This window comes from Papaver somniferum, chromosome 2 (genome assembly GCF_003573695.1).
Source record: "Papaver somniferum cultivar HN1 chromosome 2, ASM357369v1, whole genome shotgun sequence".
Lineage (NCBI taxonomy): Eukaryota > Viridiplantae > Streptophyta > Magnoliopsida > Ranunculales > Papaveraceae > Papaver > Papaver somniferum.
The window spans coordinates 168,837,099-168,852,729 of NC_039359.1; the positions used below are offsets into that span (position 1 = coordinate 168,837,099).

A 15,631-nucleotide genomic window follows, 5' to 3' on the forward strand; every position below is an offset into this window, starting at 1 on the left:
ATCTATCTTTCAAGATATGAGTTCTACAAGAAACAAGTCTTGTAATCGATCACAATTATATAGATGTATCTCTAAGATTGAATATGTACTACTTGTGTAAATCCTATTATAAAGATAAACAATATTATGCGGAAAGAGAAAAACACAAGACACCAGAATTTTTGTTAACGAGGAAACCGCAACTGCAGAAAAACCATGGGACCTCGTCCATATTTGAACACAAAAGTGTATTAAGCCTCTACAAACACTAGCCTACTATCAGACTCCAGACTGGAATGTAGTTGAGACTGAATCCATCCTCTAAGCGATTCAGTTACAGTCGCGCTCCTTATGTCTCTTGAACCTCGCATGGCTCTACGCAATTGATTCCCTTGTCTGACGTCCTTTACAGCCTAAGAATTGCTTCAACCTTAGTGAATAATTTTTATACCAATCTACCTCTAACAAATAAACCTATTTGATTTCTCTTTAGGTCAAAGATCAAGGCTTGGAAATCTATTTGCAATAGACAAAGCCAGCAAGCCCCACAAATCCGGAACACTTACACTCACTTAGACTCAAGAACAATCTTCAACATATCAATTAAGAATCGTTTTCATATATCTATCTTGAGGAATCACAAAGTCTGATATGAAGAGAACTTTGCGATTACTATCTATCTAGCCTGAAAGAGATTACGAGAACCTCGATAACAGAAAAGCAAGATTATGATACACGAACTATCAAGGTAAAAGATAGTCGGACTTGGATTCACGAATCCCCAAAGCGAAGCTTTTTAGTCGTAAACCTAATAAAGTTTCACAGAGGAAACCTAGGTCAATAGAGGACGACTCTAGATATCAACTATGAACAAAGTGTCAGGGATTGAATTTCCAAATTCAAATAACATCTCTATTTATAATTTTTCAAGACTGAGGGTTTCCTAGAATTCAAGCTAAGATAACTTGAGAATCAAGTAAACACTTTCTCAATTTAGATGAAATTGTAATTAGGGTCTCAAGTAATCATGTGAGAAATTGTCTTGAAAATTACATAAAAGAATACAGTGGTTCGGTTATGGAACCGTGTATAAAAACTGTTCTTTTGGGTAAATACTTTATTTGATCAAATAGTAAGTTTTGCGTGGTACATCTGGAAATCTAGGTGTGCTAAACTATTTGACAATGTTATGGTGAAGAGTCTGGAATCATTACAACCATCTTGTCTGAAATGAACGAATGAAAACTGAGTAATATATTTGTGGCAAATAATTTTAATGGTATTGTTTTTAGAATTTCTAAATGGTCTCAATCAGAATATTTGCTTGATCAAATCAATTTTTATGCCTCATATATTAAGAATTCTGGCGTATATGGATATGGATTGGTATGTAGATTTGTTTCAGGAGACTCTAATGGACTGTGAGGAGGAGCATAAAGAACATTAAACCCATAACAAGCTGAGGCCAGAGCTCTTCCAGAAGCAGTGTTGTGGGCTAAATCCTAAAGGAAAGGGGAAAACAAAAACTTACCTAGAAGGAAATTGCAACAATGTGATCAATGCTCTAAAAGTAAACTCAACAACCGTGAATTGAACTACCTATAATTTTATATTTGATGCTTTAATAATTTTGAATTTTGGAAATGCTCTCATGTTAAATAAGAAGCAAGCCATTTATTAGACGAACTTGCAAAATATGCAAGGTATTGAAATAGTTATTTTAAGTTTTTGGAGAATATGCATGATTGGATTAATGATATGATACAATTAAACCAAAACAATTTTTATGTTATTACTCTCAAAAATAAAGTTCCTTTCTTATTAAAAGAAAAAAAACTTGAAATTTTGTATCTATAATGAGGTTAAATCTCTTAGGAGTGTCAAAAAAAATTATTTGACCCCAACATTGAATTATCCTGGCTTTGTCCGTCTGAGATTTGAGTAAGTTCATGACCAGTAGGTATAAAATCTCACGATTACTAAAGGCAGGTATCGATATTAGCGGGCGTACCAATCCATATAAAAACTAAATAATCCTAGTTGTTGGTTACCTGGATTGGTATCCTCCTAGCAAAAACGGTGCCCATCTTTAGCAATCATGTAAAATCTAGTCGTCTTATCCACCAACGAATTTAGGAAGTTCATTTCTTAGCAACGCAGGGTCTTGTGGCACAACCAAGAGGTGTTAAACAAGCGCCAAAGGTAAATATGGCTCTCTTCAGTTTTGAGACGGGAATATGTTTTGATGGTTTTGATGGTGGAGTTTTGTGTGGTTGAAATTTTCTGGTGGTGGGTTGCAGTCACAGCTGCGTTTTTCTTTGATTTTCATCACCAGCATGTATGATGGTGGTGGGTGATTAATTTTTCTTGGTGAAGAAAGGTCATGGTTCTTCTTCCTGCTCATGAAGATTTACAGCTAGGGTTTTCTGTTTTTGTTGGATCGGGTCTAATCCAACCGGCTTTCGATTCGGGTCGGGTCGCAGGTCGGGTATTTCTCATATCTGGATTGGATTGAGTGGAGCTGTTATGGGTTGCTTATGGTTGCCTTCTGCTGCTGGTTGTTGATGTTAGCGGCTTTATCTTTGTTTATGTTGGTTTTCTTAGTGTTACTTTGACGATTGGACCTAGTTAGTGATACCTTTCGAGACTGGTGTTTAACGTATCATTCAATCTTTTGTATCGGGTTTTCATGTGGATTGCAATTGCCCTTATAGATATGTCCTGGGGATTACCAATTATTCTTTGCTAAAGCTTTATCGGTATATTGGTCATTAGTACGGTGTCAATTGTCCTGTACGGCTGTTTGAGGTCTCTACTTTTAATCAATGAATCCTCACTTTGTTAAAAATATATATATATATATATATATATATATATATATATATGGCTCTCCGGCAACACAGCACGCGCATGGCGGGAAGCACGTTCTCTTTAAATTCACACGCACCTTTTATTAAAATGATCCAAAATTAGTAAATTAAAAACAAAAAAAAAAAAAGGAAAAAAACTGAATCCGAAAACAACCTTCTTCTTCTTCTTTTTTGTCTAGAAAATGAAATCCTAGAAACAAGATGGAACATACAAATTTGTGGTGTTTGTAAGCAATCTGTGTTATCCATCTAAATTAAGCTTATAAGAAACCTTCTCCATCATCATCAATAACGGTAATTAAAAGGAAATGTATTTTAGGAAAACACCTAGAATTAGAAGAGAAATTCTCTCAAAAATTTCAAACCCCATAATAATACATATTTTCACGTATAAAAACTCATTTCTTGATTCAATTTTACATCCCCACTTCTTGAAGCCTTGGGGCGGCTAATTGTTCCAAGGTTTTATATCGTGGGTTTTTTTAGAAGATGAAGGCATTTATAAGTTGTTGTTTTCTTTTTCTATCTCTAATAACTTTATCTTTCTCAGTACAATCTTGTTTTTCTCTAACAAATGATGAAGTTTCATTCATCGTTAATAGGCAGCTTTTAACTTTCGAAGAAAATGGTGGAAATCTACCAGACGATATTGAATACGAAGTAGATATCAAAGAAGTGTTTGCCAATTCAAGACTTCGCCGAGCTTATATTGGTCTTCAAGCATGGAAAAAAGCTATCTATTCAGACCCATTTAACACAACTGGTAACTGGGTTGGTCCTAATGTGTGTGCTTATAATGGTGTTTTCTGTTCGCCTGCTCTTGATGATCCAAATATGAGCGTCGTCGCTGGTGTTGATATTAATGGAGCTGATATTGCTGGTCACCTTGTTGTTGAATTGGGCTTGTTGACTGATATGGCGTTGTTTCATATCAATACCAACAGGTTTTGTGGGATTATTCCTGAAAGCTTTTCCAAGTTGACACTTCTACATGAATTTGATGTTAGTAATAACCGATTCGTTGGTCCGTTTCCAAAGGTTGTTCTTTCGCTTCCTGAACTTAAATATCTTGACCTTAGGTTCAATGAGTTTGAAGGGAAGTTACCTAAAGAGCTCTTCGACAAGGAGCTAGATGCATTGTTCTTGAACGATAACCGTTTCGAGTCCAACTTGCCAGAGAACTTTGGAAATTCACCTGTTTCGGTTGTTGTTTTGGCTAACAACAAATTCACAGGTTGTATTCCTAAAAGTATTGGAAACATGGGTAACACATTAGAGGAGATTAACTTGCTCAACAATGAATTCTCTGGTTGTTTCCCCAATGAGATTGAGAATTTGGGTAATGTCACGGTATTTGCTTCTGGATCCAATGACTTTACAGGAATTGTTCAGAAGACTTTTTGCAGATTAAAGAATCTTGAAATTTTGGATTTCTCAGACAACAAGTTGACAGGCTTTATTCCTGAGAATTTGTGCACTTTACCACAACTCAAGAATTTTACATTATCACACAATTTCTTTAATGGTGAAGCACCAAAATGTGTTCCATCCAAGAACGTCGACATTTACTTTGATGATGCAGACAATTGTTTGCCTGGAAGACCAAAACAGAAGGACGCAAAGGAATGTGCAGCAGTTGTCAACAAACCAGTGGATTGCGGTAAATCCCAATGTGGTGGTGGCTCATCCTCTTCTTCACCAACAGTTGCTCCTTCAACCCCATCAGCACCAAAACCAACACCAGCTACATCAAAACCTGCACCAAAACCAACACCATCTACACCAAAACCAACTCCATCACCAAAACCACAACCAGCTGTTCCGGTTCACCCTCCAACAACTAAGCAAAGCCCAGTCACACAAAAGAGAAACTCACCACCCGCTAACTCTCCTAAACCACCAGTAAAGACACCCCCATCGCCTGTGAGCTCGACACCATCACCCACGAAATCATCCCCGGTGAAAAGGCCTCGGCCTCCAACAGTGAACTCTCCCCCACCACCTGTGCACTCTCCTCCCCCACCACCAGTCCACTCTCCCCCAACACCTGTCCACTCTCCACCTCCACCCGTCCACTCTCCCCCACCACCACCTGTGCACTCTCCCCCACCACCACCTGTGCACTCTCCCCCACCACCACCTGTCCATTCCCCACCACCACCAGTGCACTCTCCCCCACCACCAGTGCACTCTCCTCCACCACCGGTCCACTCTCCACCACCACCACCAGTGCACTCTCCTCCTCCACCGGTCCACTCTCCCCCACCACCAGTCCACTCTCCCCCACCACCTGTTCACTCTCCTCCACCACCTGTTCACTCTCCACCACCACCTCCAGTTTTTTCACCCCCGCCTCCAGTACACTCACCCCCGCCCCCGCCTGTTTTCTCACCGCCACCTCCAGCTCCAGTACACTCCCCACCACCACCTGTATTCCCAGACTTCATCCTTCCACCCAACATAGGATTCCAATATTCATCACCTCCTCCACCAATGTTTCCAGGCTACTAACTAGTTTCTGTTTGATCTCTTTCCCCCATTTTCTTCAATCCCACCTTTGTCACTTGAGGAGAAGAAGACTCTGATCGTCATCATGTGAAATCAAGAGAAGAGCAAGATCGAATTACGAGAAAAATATGACTATACTTTGTATTTTTTGTATGAAGATATAATGTATACAAAACCATAAGCCTTCTAATGGAGAGTAATTTTTTTCTTTTTTATGTCACCATGTAATTACATTTTAGGGAAGCTTTACTTCCACCCGATCTTACTACAAAACAAGGAAAACCATTTGCTTTCAACTCTATCTTATTGTATTAATTGAAACTACGTATCGGTATCACCCCCTACCTTACTTATATACAAGAAAGAGCATGTAGATAACTCATCTTATAATATGAATTTATGAATAAGGATAATTATCTATATGTCGTTCTGCTAATACAAGCTAAAATGCGGCTGAGTAACAAGATGTTCTCTGCAACTACTCATTCTGCATACCATGTACACGGCTGAGGCCTTTCGTCTGCATGGAATTACATAAGAAATTAAGTAAAAAAAATAAAATTAGTACCTTTGCTAAACATCTATGTATGTATGCCATACTTGTGTACAAGTTGGGTATAACTTCGGATACTGGAGTAACAACCACTGTGATCCTCAATGAGTCAATGTCACCACCTTAGTTAGCAAGGGTACGTGTGCAACTTGTCCATGTGGGATGGCTTATAATGAGAAAAAGGAATGGCTTAATTTTTGGACTTTGGAGCCCAAACCAACAAATCAGTAGCAATTTTGCAGGATGAAATCTTCCAAGTCGTAACCACCGTATACCAAGTTTTCACCAACCAACCAATCCTCGAGACATAGAGCCTAAAACAAAGAATCCCATATGTACTGAATCTAGTAAAAATCCCAAAGTCCATAACATTAACCAAATATACATAGATCGATGAGCTAACCCTTTTAACGAGTCAAACCAACTTCTAAAGCAACACCAATTTTACAAGTTTCCTTGATAACTTTCAGGTCAGGTCCATTTTTTCTTCTCCTCTTCACTAGCTAAAGTGAAAATATGCAGGTTATAAAAACCCATTTGGAGTAGGAAAGATTCAGCCAAGCTTATCTGATACGATCAAACACTTGTGACCTCAAAGCCATGACTATGAATTTTATGAATTCTACTACCAATGTGGCAGTTATTCCAGTAATTTATTTGCTGGTTTTCTTAGCTTTCACATGCGTTTGTAAAGGTGATGAAATTTCAGGATCTTCATTTATCTTTGGGGATTCACTAGTCGATGCTGGAAATAACAACTATCTGTCAAGTTTATCCAAGGCAGATATCAAGCCAAACGGCATTGATTTTAAGCTAAGCAATGGAAACCCTACAGGCCGATACACCAATGGACGAACAATTGCAGATATTGTTGGTATGTAACACGATCCATCACATCCACCGTTGTGGATTTTAAAGAGTTAACTATCCACAAATAGCTTCATTCTTATTGTATGTGCTTGCATGGCAGGGGAAGAACTAGGACAACCAACTTATGCCATTCCATTTTTATCTCCAAATGCCACGGGCAGAGCGATATTAAACGGAGTGAATTATGCTTCAGGAGGAGGAGGAATATTGAACGAAACAGGAAGAATTTTTGTAAAATCTCTAACTACGATTGCTATAAAAAAAGGAGGGAATTGATTGCATAACTAAATTGTTAATTTAGAGCTTATATATAAGAGATTATACTAAGTATAAAAGTATGATTTGCAGGTTAATAGGCTTTCAATGGATATTCAGGTCGACTACTTCAATATAACTAGGAAACAGTTGGATGGATTGATAGGTTCACCCAAAGCGAGAGAATTCTTAATGAAAAAGGCCATTTTTTCAGTCACAGTTGGATCTAACGATTTCCTAAACAACTATCTTCTTCCACTTCTGTCCATTGGAGAAAGACTTTCGGAAAGTCCCGAAGCTTTAATTAACCATCTCATCAGCAATCTAAGAAACCAACTAACAGTGAGTTTATTAATAAGCTAAATCCGTTTGCCTTATTGCACTGCTTCTCTTCTCACCTCACTAATGCATGATTAATTGTAATGTGTGTATACTACAGAGACTTTACAAACTCGATGCTCGAAAGTTCGTCGTGGCAAATGTTGGTCCACTTGGTTGCATTCCTTATCAAAAAACTATCAACCAACTTAATGCGGATCAATGCGTGGAATTACCAAATAAGTTAGCACTTCAGTACAATGGAAGATTAAAGGATTTACTTACTGAACTTAATGAGAATCTCCCTGGATCCCATTTCTTACTAGCTAACGTTTATGATCTTGTTTCGGACCTCATCGTGAATTACGCCAAATACGGTAAAGTTTATCATATTCAGTTTATGTGAATCGCTTATGCTTAATCTGTATATATCAACCCACGCCTAATATCTGCATAACTTTTGTTTTTTTCCCGCAGGATTCAAAACAGCGAGCGCAGCTTGTTGTGGAAATGGTGGGCAATTTAGTGGGATAATACCGTGTGGACCACAATCTACTATGTGCAGGGAGCGGTCGAAGCATGTCTTCTGGGATCCATATCATCCTAGCGAAGCAGCTAATCTGATCGTCGCCAAACAACTCATCGATGGAAATACCAAAATCATATCTCCCATGAATCTTAGACAACTTAGAGATCTCTAATAGCTTGTACTTTTGCAATTGTGTGTGTATTTTTCCATTAAGAACTTTATTATAAAAAGTAATATTGAGATTGATGATGATGATTACCGATTTCCAATTCATGCCGGTTTCTATTTTTTCCAATTCATACAGGAAAGTCCTTTTTCTTTTCGGTTTCCAATTGGTATATAACTCGGTTCCTAGACGGCAAACTATAAATATATAAATACACATAAAAACACTTCTTCAACTAGCTAGGAAGAAATTTTTTCACGAGATAACTCTTAAACCTTTGAAAACCATCTCACTTTCTCTCAGCTTCGTAACTATGGCCCAAGTATCAAATCATAGCAGACCTAAGGTCACCTACAATCTAAATCTAACACCGATGCATCTTTTAAGCAGCGATTCAAGAGAGTATCATAACAACCCAGCATCAGGGAATTTCGAACTTGGAGTGATCGAAATTTTGTTGAAAGAGAAAACCAAGACGATATTTAGATATCCTTTGGATGATGATGATGGATTACCAAGATTTGGTATTGATGAATACCCCCGAATTGATTCTAGAGTACATGTGAACAAGGTAGAGAATATGTGTTGGTTTCACAATGCAATAAACTACGTGACACAGATGCTTAACCAGTTGAACATCCATAACCATATGGAGTGTTTCAGAGATGTGCAAAACAAAGTTACAGCCTTCGTGGTTGAGACTGCGAAAGCAGCAGCAAGAAATCCTCAAGGTGTTAAGTCGTTTAAAGTTGTAGCGGATTTGAAAGTCAAAATTGATCAAGGCACACTTGTGAGTGAGAGATATAATGTTGTCGACGATGTTGATTATGAAATGAGCAATGCTGATTCATATGACTCTGATGTTCTGAGTTCTGAGGATTTAGATGACCAAAGCAGCGATATTATTGATGAATATGGAATGAGTGAGACTGACGATGAACTAGACTTGGCCGTGGAACAATCGATCGAAGATATGAAAGTTCGTGCATCAAAATCAGCCATTGGTGGATTAAAACGACGAAAATACCCCTACGAGGATGGCGATGATTCTTTGGCGGAGAACAGTACCGGTTCCACTGCAGATTGTGTGGTTTGCATGGACAGTTTTGAGGTTGGAACAGAGATAGCTTACATGCCTTGCTCACATTTTTTTCACGAAAATTGTCTTGTTCAATGGTTGCAGGAAAGCAATTCTTGTCCGCTTTGTCGATTTGAGATTTCAAGCAGTGATCAATAAAGATGCTCTTTTACAATATGTATGTGCGTGCAGAACATCAGATACAGACACACAAGATTTTAATAAAAAACAAAACAAAACTAAACAAAACAAAAATTCTTAACGAACAACAAAAAACGTATAAAAAACCGCCAGACACGTAAACCTAATAATGGAACCCCTGTTTGCTTTGGAGAAGGTGAGGCCCACGATTCTTGTGTCTAGCGGTTTTTACATAGCCTGAAAACACGGTTCGTAAAGAATCATTCAAAAAAAAAAGGTAAGCGAGAAGCACCAGGAATAGCCCAAAAAATTGATTGCACCTAAATCACCAAGGTATCTACCGCTTCAACTCGGAGAAGACTCGTGAAAAATAGTTAAAGCATCCGATAGTCAATTTTAAATAAAACGAGTTAGAAAGATCCTAGTGACACATTATTTTCATTGTTTCGAAGGCAAGGCTCATTAGCGGGCTGGGCCCCTCACATGTAGAACATATGAGTCCCTGCGTCCATATTTTCCTGCCATGTAGCCTTCCCTCCCAGAGATAGGCACGGTGCCAGGGTCTCGTGCAACCACCGGATCGGACTATTAAAAACGTAATAAGCCCATACGAGATGCGTCAGATGAACCATAAAAGAAGACCTGTTCGAGCAAGTGAGAGCAACACTGAAGCATAATAGTCTGAGAAACACCATAACCTATCATATCAAATTCATTTGTTTATAAATACCTAGTTTGTGTAGAGAAGCGGAGTAACTAGTCTTATACCAAACTATTGTGAGAAGAGTGAAGTGAGAAAAGATATATCACTTGTAGTTTTTGGGTGAAAGCATAAGATCTTATAATTTAATTGAAAATGCGGGGGTCTAACAACCACACCCAACAATTCGTTTGGCAATCTGAGAGGACTTACTCCAATACACTTTCTAGAGAATCAACTAGACAGTCAGACTCAATCTAGATAAAAGTATATCAAAGAGTATTATATCTCTAACTCTTTAATTCAATCCGCAATCAGCAAATAGAAATCTGCGAGCCCGATTGAATATAGAGGAGTAAACTTGAACGGTAACAAAAACCAATGTTCAAGTGTCAATCAATGTAAATCAACAATCAAAGGTTGGATATTCTAATTGATTGCTCTTAACGCACAACCTGTGATATTTCAATTATATAATAAAATATAATGCGGAAAAGAAATAACACAAACACCAGAATTTTGTTAACGAGGAAATCGCAAATGTGGAAAAACCTCAGGGCCTAGTCCAGTTTGAACACCACACTGTATTAAGCCGCTTCAGACATTAGCCTACTACCAATTAACTTCGGACTGGACTGTAGTTGAACCCTAATCAATCTCACACTGATTCAAGGTACAGTTGCGCTCCTTACGTCTCTGATCCCAGTAGGATACTGCGCACTTGATTCCCTTAGATGATCTCACCCACAACCAAGAGTTGCTAAGACCCAAAGTCGAAGACTTGATAAACAAATCTATCTCACACAAAAAAGTCTATAGGAATGAACAAATCTGTTTCCCACAGAAATACCCAAGATTTTTTGTCCCGTCTTTTGATAAATCAAGGTGAACAAGAACCAATTGATAAACCAGACTTACATTCCCGAAGAACAGCCTACTGTTATCAATCACCTCACAATGATCTTAATCGACTAGCGAAAGAAGATATTGCGGAATCACAAACGATGAGACGAAGTTTTTTTGTGACTACTTTTCTAACTTGCCTATCGGAGAAATAAATCTCAAGACAATCTTACAATTGTGCTCGTACGATAGAAATAGCAAGATCAGATCACACAACTACAAGAGATGTAGTATCAGTCTGGCTTCACAATCCCAATGAAGTCTTCAATTCGTTAACCTACGGGGTCTCGAGAAAAAACCTAAGGTTAAAGGATATTCGACTCTAGCTAAGTCTTCAAATGATGAACGCTGAGAGATCTAAGCTCAACTACACTATCTATGTCCTAGTCCGAGACATTTATAAATAGGATAGAAATCAAGACATATAGTTTTGATCACTAACATTGACAAACATGCTTGAGGTAGCAACGCATGCGAGTTCGACCGAGCAATGCTCTAACAATCTCCCCCTTTGTCAATTTTACTGACAAAACTATCAATACATATGGATTACAAAATAAATAAAACTTGAATATTTTCATCCACATTCTTGATCTCCTTGGCATCTTCAACAGACTCGAAATATTCGTCACTTCCAAGTACTCCAATGATTCCAAAGGTTGTAAGTTTAGAATCATCGTTGTTGAGGATCCCTAGCTATAACAATGAGAAAACAAATGCTATCAAGCATTGTCATACAGTGTCATAATATTATTACACAACATCAAAGTTCCATTGTATCACAACTTTGACAACAATACTATGGTGATATGTATCGCTCCCTCTTAGTCAATACTTTATCTCAACATGAAAACCACTCCCCCTTACATAATGATCCGTAAACCATATATATTTATAGTATGAACTACACATTAACTACACATTAATTTCCCCCCTTTTTTGTCAATAAAATTGGCAAAGGTACGAAAATTAGTGGGATCCTAATGAAATTTCCACTGAGATATTTCATGACCAAAGGTGTATTAACATACCAACAAATTTAGATGCAATCATAAAACCGAAGCTAAATGCATTCATCAAGGAGTTTATAAATATATAAGATAACCTTTAAAATATTCCACAACCGCACTCCCCACAAAGATATGGAAATTAAGTACAAGTTCAAAAGAACTCTCCCTCATAAAATTTCATTCCCAAAGGAACAACAAATACGACCTTGCTTTTACAAGAAAAGAAGGATTTCTTTGGACAAAATCAAATCACATGAAAACATGAATTTGAATCCAAAGTATTCAATTGAATTATCCATAAAATAATTCATGATTAGTCCAATCGAAAAGCACAATTAAATTAATCACAAGAAAACTCATAATTATTCAATCGGAATTCCCCAACTAAATTAACCACAAGAAGTGATCAATTCAATCGGTCATGCTCGACATAAGAGAACTTACGGAGCAACAACTAAAATGACTAAACAAGAATGATCAATTTAGTTGGTCATGCTCAAACATAAGCAAACTTATGGAGCAAAACAGTACATACACAAAGATGTGGATCAGAGATCGACCAATACTGCGGAATATACAAGGATTCATTCTATCTTTCATCACTATTTGCATAATGACATATAACAGAATTTAATCCTTGTGAAACAAAAGATTTATCCTTTCTTTTATCAAACAATGACATAAAGGCTTTTAACTTTTGTAAGTCAAAAGTTCATTATATTTTTTATCAATACATTCATAGCAACATAATAGAGATAAATTTTGAACAAGTATGGGACAATCATAGTTCATGGATGCAAACACACATATCCCATAACAATTTGCAACATATAAAACCATAAAGATTGACATTGCAAACATCATCTTCCAAAAAACTTAGAATTTAAATTAATAAATCTAAAAACATTGAAGATGAAAACGTTTGGAACTACCTATGTGTAATCATAATAATGGCTATTCCAAACCCTAGTTATTCTTCTAAACAAAAACAAGAATAAAAATTCTCATAATAAGATTTACTAGACAAAATCAGTAACCAGAGAACGAACAAGGGCAAGTTCATCAGTCGCTTTCTTTAGCTCATTCTTCAGAAAAACTAGATTCTTTGAAGCAATCTCTAGATGTTCATGTACCACCTCAAAATCTTGAAGAAGATTTCCAACCAGCTGAATGGAAATCTGAATTGGAAGATCTTTTTCATGATCAATTGCTTTATAGCAAATAACAGGAATGAGGTTATCATCGAGCTCAAAAGATTTTTCTTTGAAGCTAACTTCCATCTTGTTTTCCTCCATAGTGCACTTGCTCAATCAACCCAAAGAGAGATCCGCCGTCACCGTACCATAATGTGCCAAAGAGAAAATCTCCTAACATATATTTAAAGGTACATACACGGGAAACCTAGGGTTCCTTACGGGCGTATAGATAAAAAGAGCGGGTGCATGGGTTCGTGGTCGAGACCTACCAGGTCAAGGACCAGATGAGCAAAAAAAAAAAATGGAGATCCATGAAAGGAGTCTGTGAAACTGTTGATGGTGGTTTTTAACTTACGATTAAAATTGTAAAACCTTGCATCTGATGTGACGTCACTCTGTAAGGAAACGGATCCATGAGTGTTAACATCTTCGCTGATATATTTATTGAGTCATTCAATATATTTACATGTTTATCCAGACCGGTGCATGTAGCAACCATCCCATGTTCTGTAAATTTCGACGCCTTGCCTATATTCACTTAATATAAGTTTCTTTGAATGCTTTCTATGTTATGTTCTGAACCCTTATTGTTGATATGGCATGATAATTTGTGTTCACTCGCAGCAGAGAAGCACGAATTTCACGAATTTCCAAATATCAAGGATAAGGTCCTTGCATGAGGTATTCAATCAGAAAGCATGCTGCTCTCTGGCTATGAACTTAAAGAACTCTGTGTAAACACATAGAATTCAATCAATTACTTTTGCTCCTTGCGTAGTATACCAGACCTTGCTTGTCGAAAGTAAGCCTAGGAAAACTAGGTAATTAATCCGTCATGGATTAGTAGGTGCAAAACCTTGCCCAGAAAACAGGGAGCCGCAGCAGCAAAGGAAGGCGTGGCCATGCCTTGGCGCCACTTGCCATTGGACACGCCCCATCCTAAAACCGGCCCTATTTCCCTCGACCAATCAGGTTGCTTTTAACTCGCCACACGCACATAAGTTGTGGTTGGGCCCATACTTGCCGGCCCCATCTCCCATCAACCAATCAGGTTGCTCTAAAGTCGCCACACTCACACCAGAAGGGTAGCCGCGCCCATGCTTGGCCGGCCCCTCTCATTCCTACCAACCAATCGGGTCACTTTAAATGTGCCACAAGCACTATAGGTGTGGTCGCACCTTATGATTGGCCGACCCCTTTTCTTGCCCAATCAAGTCGCTCTAAACTTGCCACCATATGTTAAAGGCCAAACGCACCCTGCCGCGCCACCATATTAACTGGAAATCCAAACGCGCCCTTCCGCAACAACATATTGATCGGCATGCCAACATGCCACTCTGCCGCAGTAACATGCCAAACACGCCACTTCGTGGCAACATGCCATAAATAGCGCCCTATGTGCTAACCTACCTCATGTTCGTGGCCAACGCCATGAAAAGACTTAAGATTAGGGTTTTCTGGTTAAAAGCACGTGCCCTAATTTCCATTCGTGGAACAAATTGTGCCACTTTGACTCCACAACATGCCACGAGCCGTGTGGGACCCAGGAAGCCATAGGGTTGGCGCCATATCATAGACACCCACGACAATCCCTACTCTTGTGGCCGTTTCCACACTATGACCTTGCCATAACTCCTTAGGCATAGCTATGGCGCCATTTGCACAAAAGTATCGTCATTCCGCGACCGCATGCCACACGCACTAATTAGGGTTTCAACATGCCAAACCTTAATTTGGGCAAAGTTGCTACGCCAACCAAAGACAAATAACGTTTCCCAGAGCGTTGGGATTGATGCGACAACAAGGCCAATGTTTCCACACCACATGTGAGTCCAACACCGATGTGCCAAAGTCTAGAGGTCATGGCTACGCCAGACGCTACTTCGTGCCACTGGCATGTGCTAACTACGCCAGCCATGCCGCCAAACCCTAACCTTTGGCCACGATGCCAAACCCTAGCCTAGGTCATGCCGCCAAACCCTAACCTTTGGCCACGGTGCCAAACCCTAGCCTTGGCCATGCCGCCAAACCCTAACCTTTGGCCACAACGCCAAAGCCTAGCCTTGGCCATACCGCCAAGCCCTAATTTTGGCCACGGAGCCAAATCTTAGCTTTGTCCATGCTACAACGCCACAGGCATGGCCACGCCACAACGCCACTAGCATGTCGCTATGCCACGGCTACGCCACTAACATGCCTCTATGCCACTGCTACGCCACTGGCATGCCACGGCTACACCACTGGCGCCAATTTGCTATACAACAAGATATGTCCATAATCAATGGCCATCCTTCCTCATGAGATACAATCTCAGCCATTCAAGTTGGACACCGAACTGACAGACTTGTGGCAAGTTTTAGGCGACCAGCCACAACGAGCCTAATAGCATCACATGTTATTTTCCTGCGGTAAGTCCCTTGACTTTGACTTGCCACACATAGCAAGGTGTTACATGTTTTCCACGAAAACACTCGAGACATCAAACATGTCACAAACTGGGGGATGCTCATCAGGGTATTGGTATGGAAATTTACAGCGTGCGGCGTGCAATGCTC

General features: G+C 39.0%; 2 protein-coding genes across 2 annotated transcripts; both read left to right on the forward strand.

Moving 5' to 3' along the window:
* Nucleotides 1-3,253: 3,253 nt before the first annotated feature.
* On the forward strand, nucleotides 3,254-5,658 carry LOC113349737 (pollen-specific leucine-rich repeat extensin-like protein 3). Its single transcript, XM_026593767.1, has one exon. The coding sequence runs from the start codon at nucleotides 3,339-3,341 to the stop codon at nucleotides 5,358-5,360; it is 2,022 nt and encodes a 673-aa protein (XP_026449552.1). The 5' UTR covers nucleotides 3,254-3,338; the 3' UTR covers nucleotides 5,361-5,658.
* Nucleotides 5,659-6,452: 794 nt separating this feature from the next.
* On the forward strand, nucleotides 6,453-8,126 carry LOC113354246 (GDSL esterase/lipase At2g23540-like). The gene is made up of 5 exons (XM_026597646.1): nucleotides 6,453-6,784; nucleotides 6,881-7,011; nucleotides 7,129-7,377; nucleotides 7,475-7,730; nucleotides 7,831-8,126. Exons 1-5 carry the CDS (start codon nucleotides 6,511-6,513, stop codon nucleotides 8,052-8,054), a joined length of 1,134 nt encoding a protein of 377 aa, XP_026453431.1. The 5' UTR covers nucleotides 6,453-6,510; the 3' UTR covers nucleotides 8,055-8,126.
* Nucleotides 8,127-15,631: the final 7,505 nt, after the last annotated feature.

Excerpts from the sequence above, each read along its gene's own strand:
- LOC113349737 (XM_026593767.1), top strand. The coding sequence starts at position 3,339 with ATGAAGGCATTTATAAGTTGTTGTTTTCTTTTTCTATCTCTAATAACT.
- LOC113354246 (XM_026597646.1), top strand. The coding sequence starts at position 6,511 with ATGACTATGAATTTTATGAATTCTACTACCAATGTGGCAGTTATTCCA. Across the intron at positions 6,785-6,880 it reads AACAATTGCAGATATTGTTG|GGGAAGAACTAGGACAACCA; the intron begins GTATGTAACACG and ends CTTGCATGGCAG. Across the intron at positions 7,378-7,474 it reads ATCTAAGAAACCAACTAACA|AGACTTTACAAACTCGATGC; the intron begins GTGAGTTTATTA and ends TGTATACTACAG.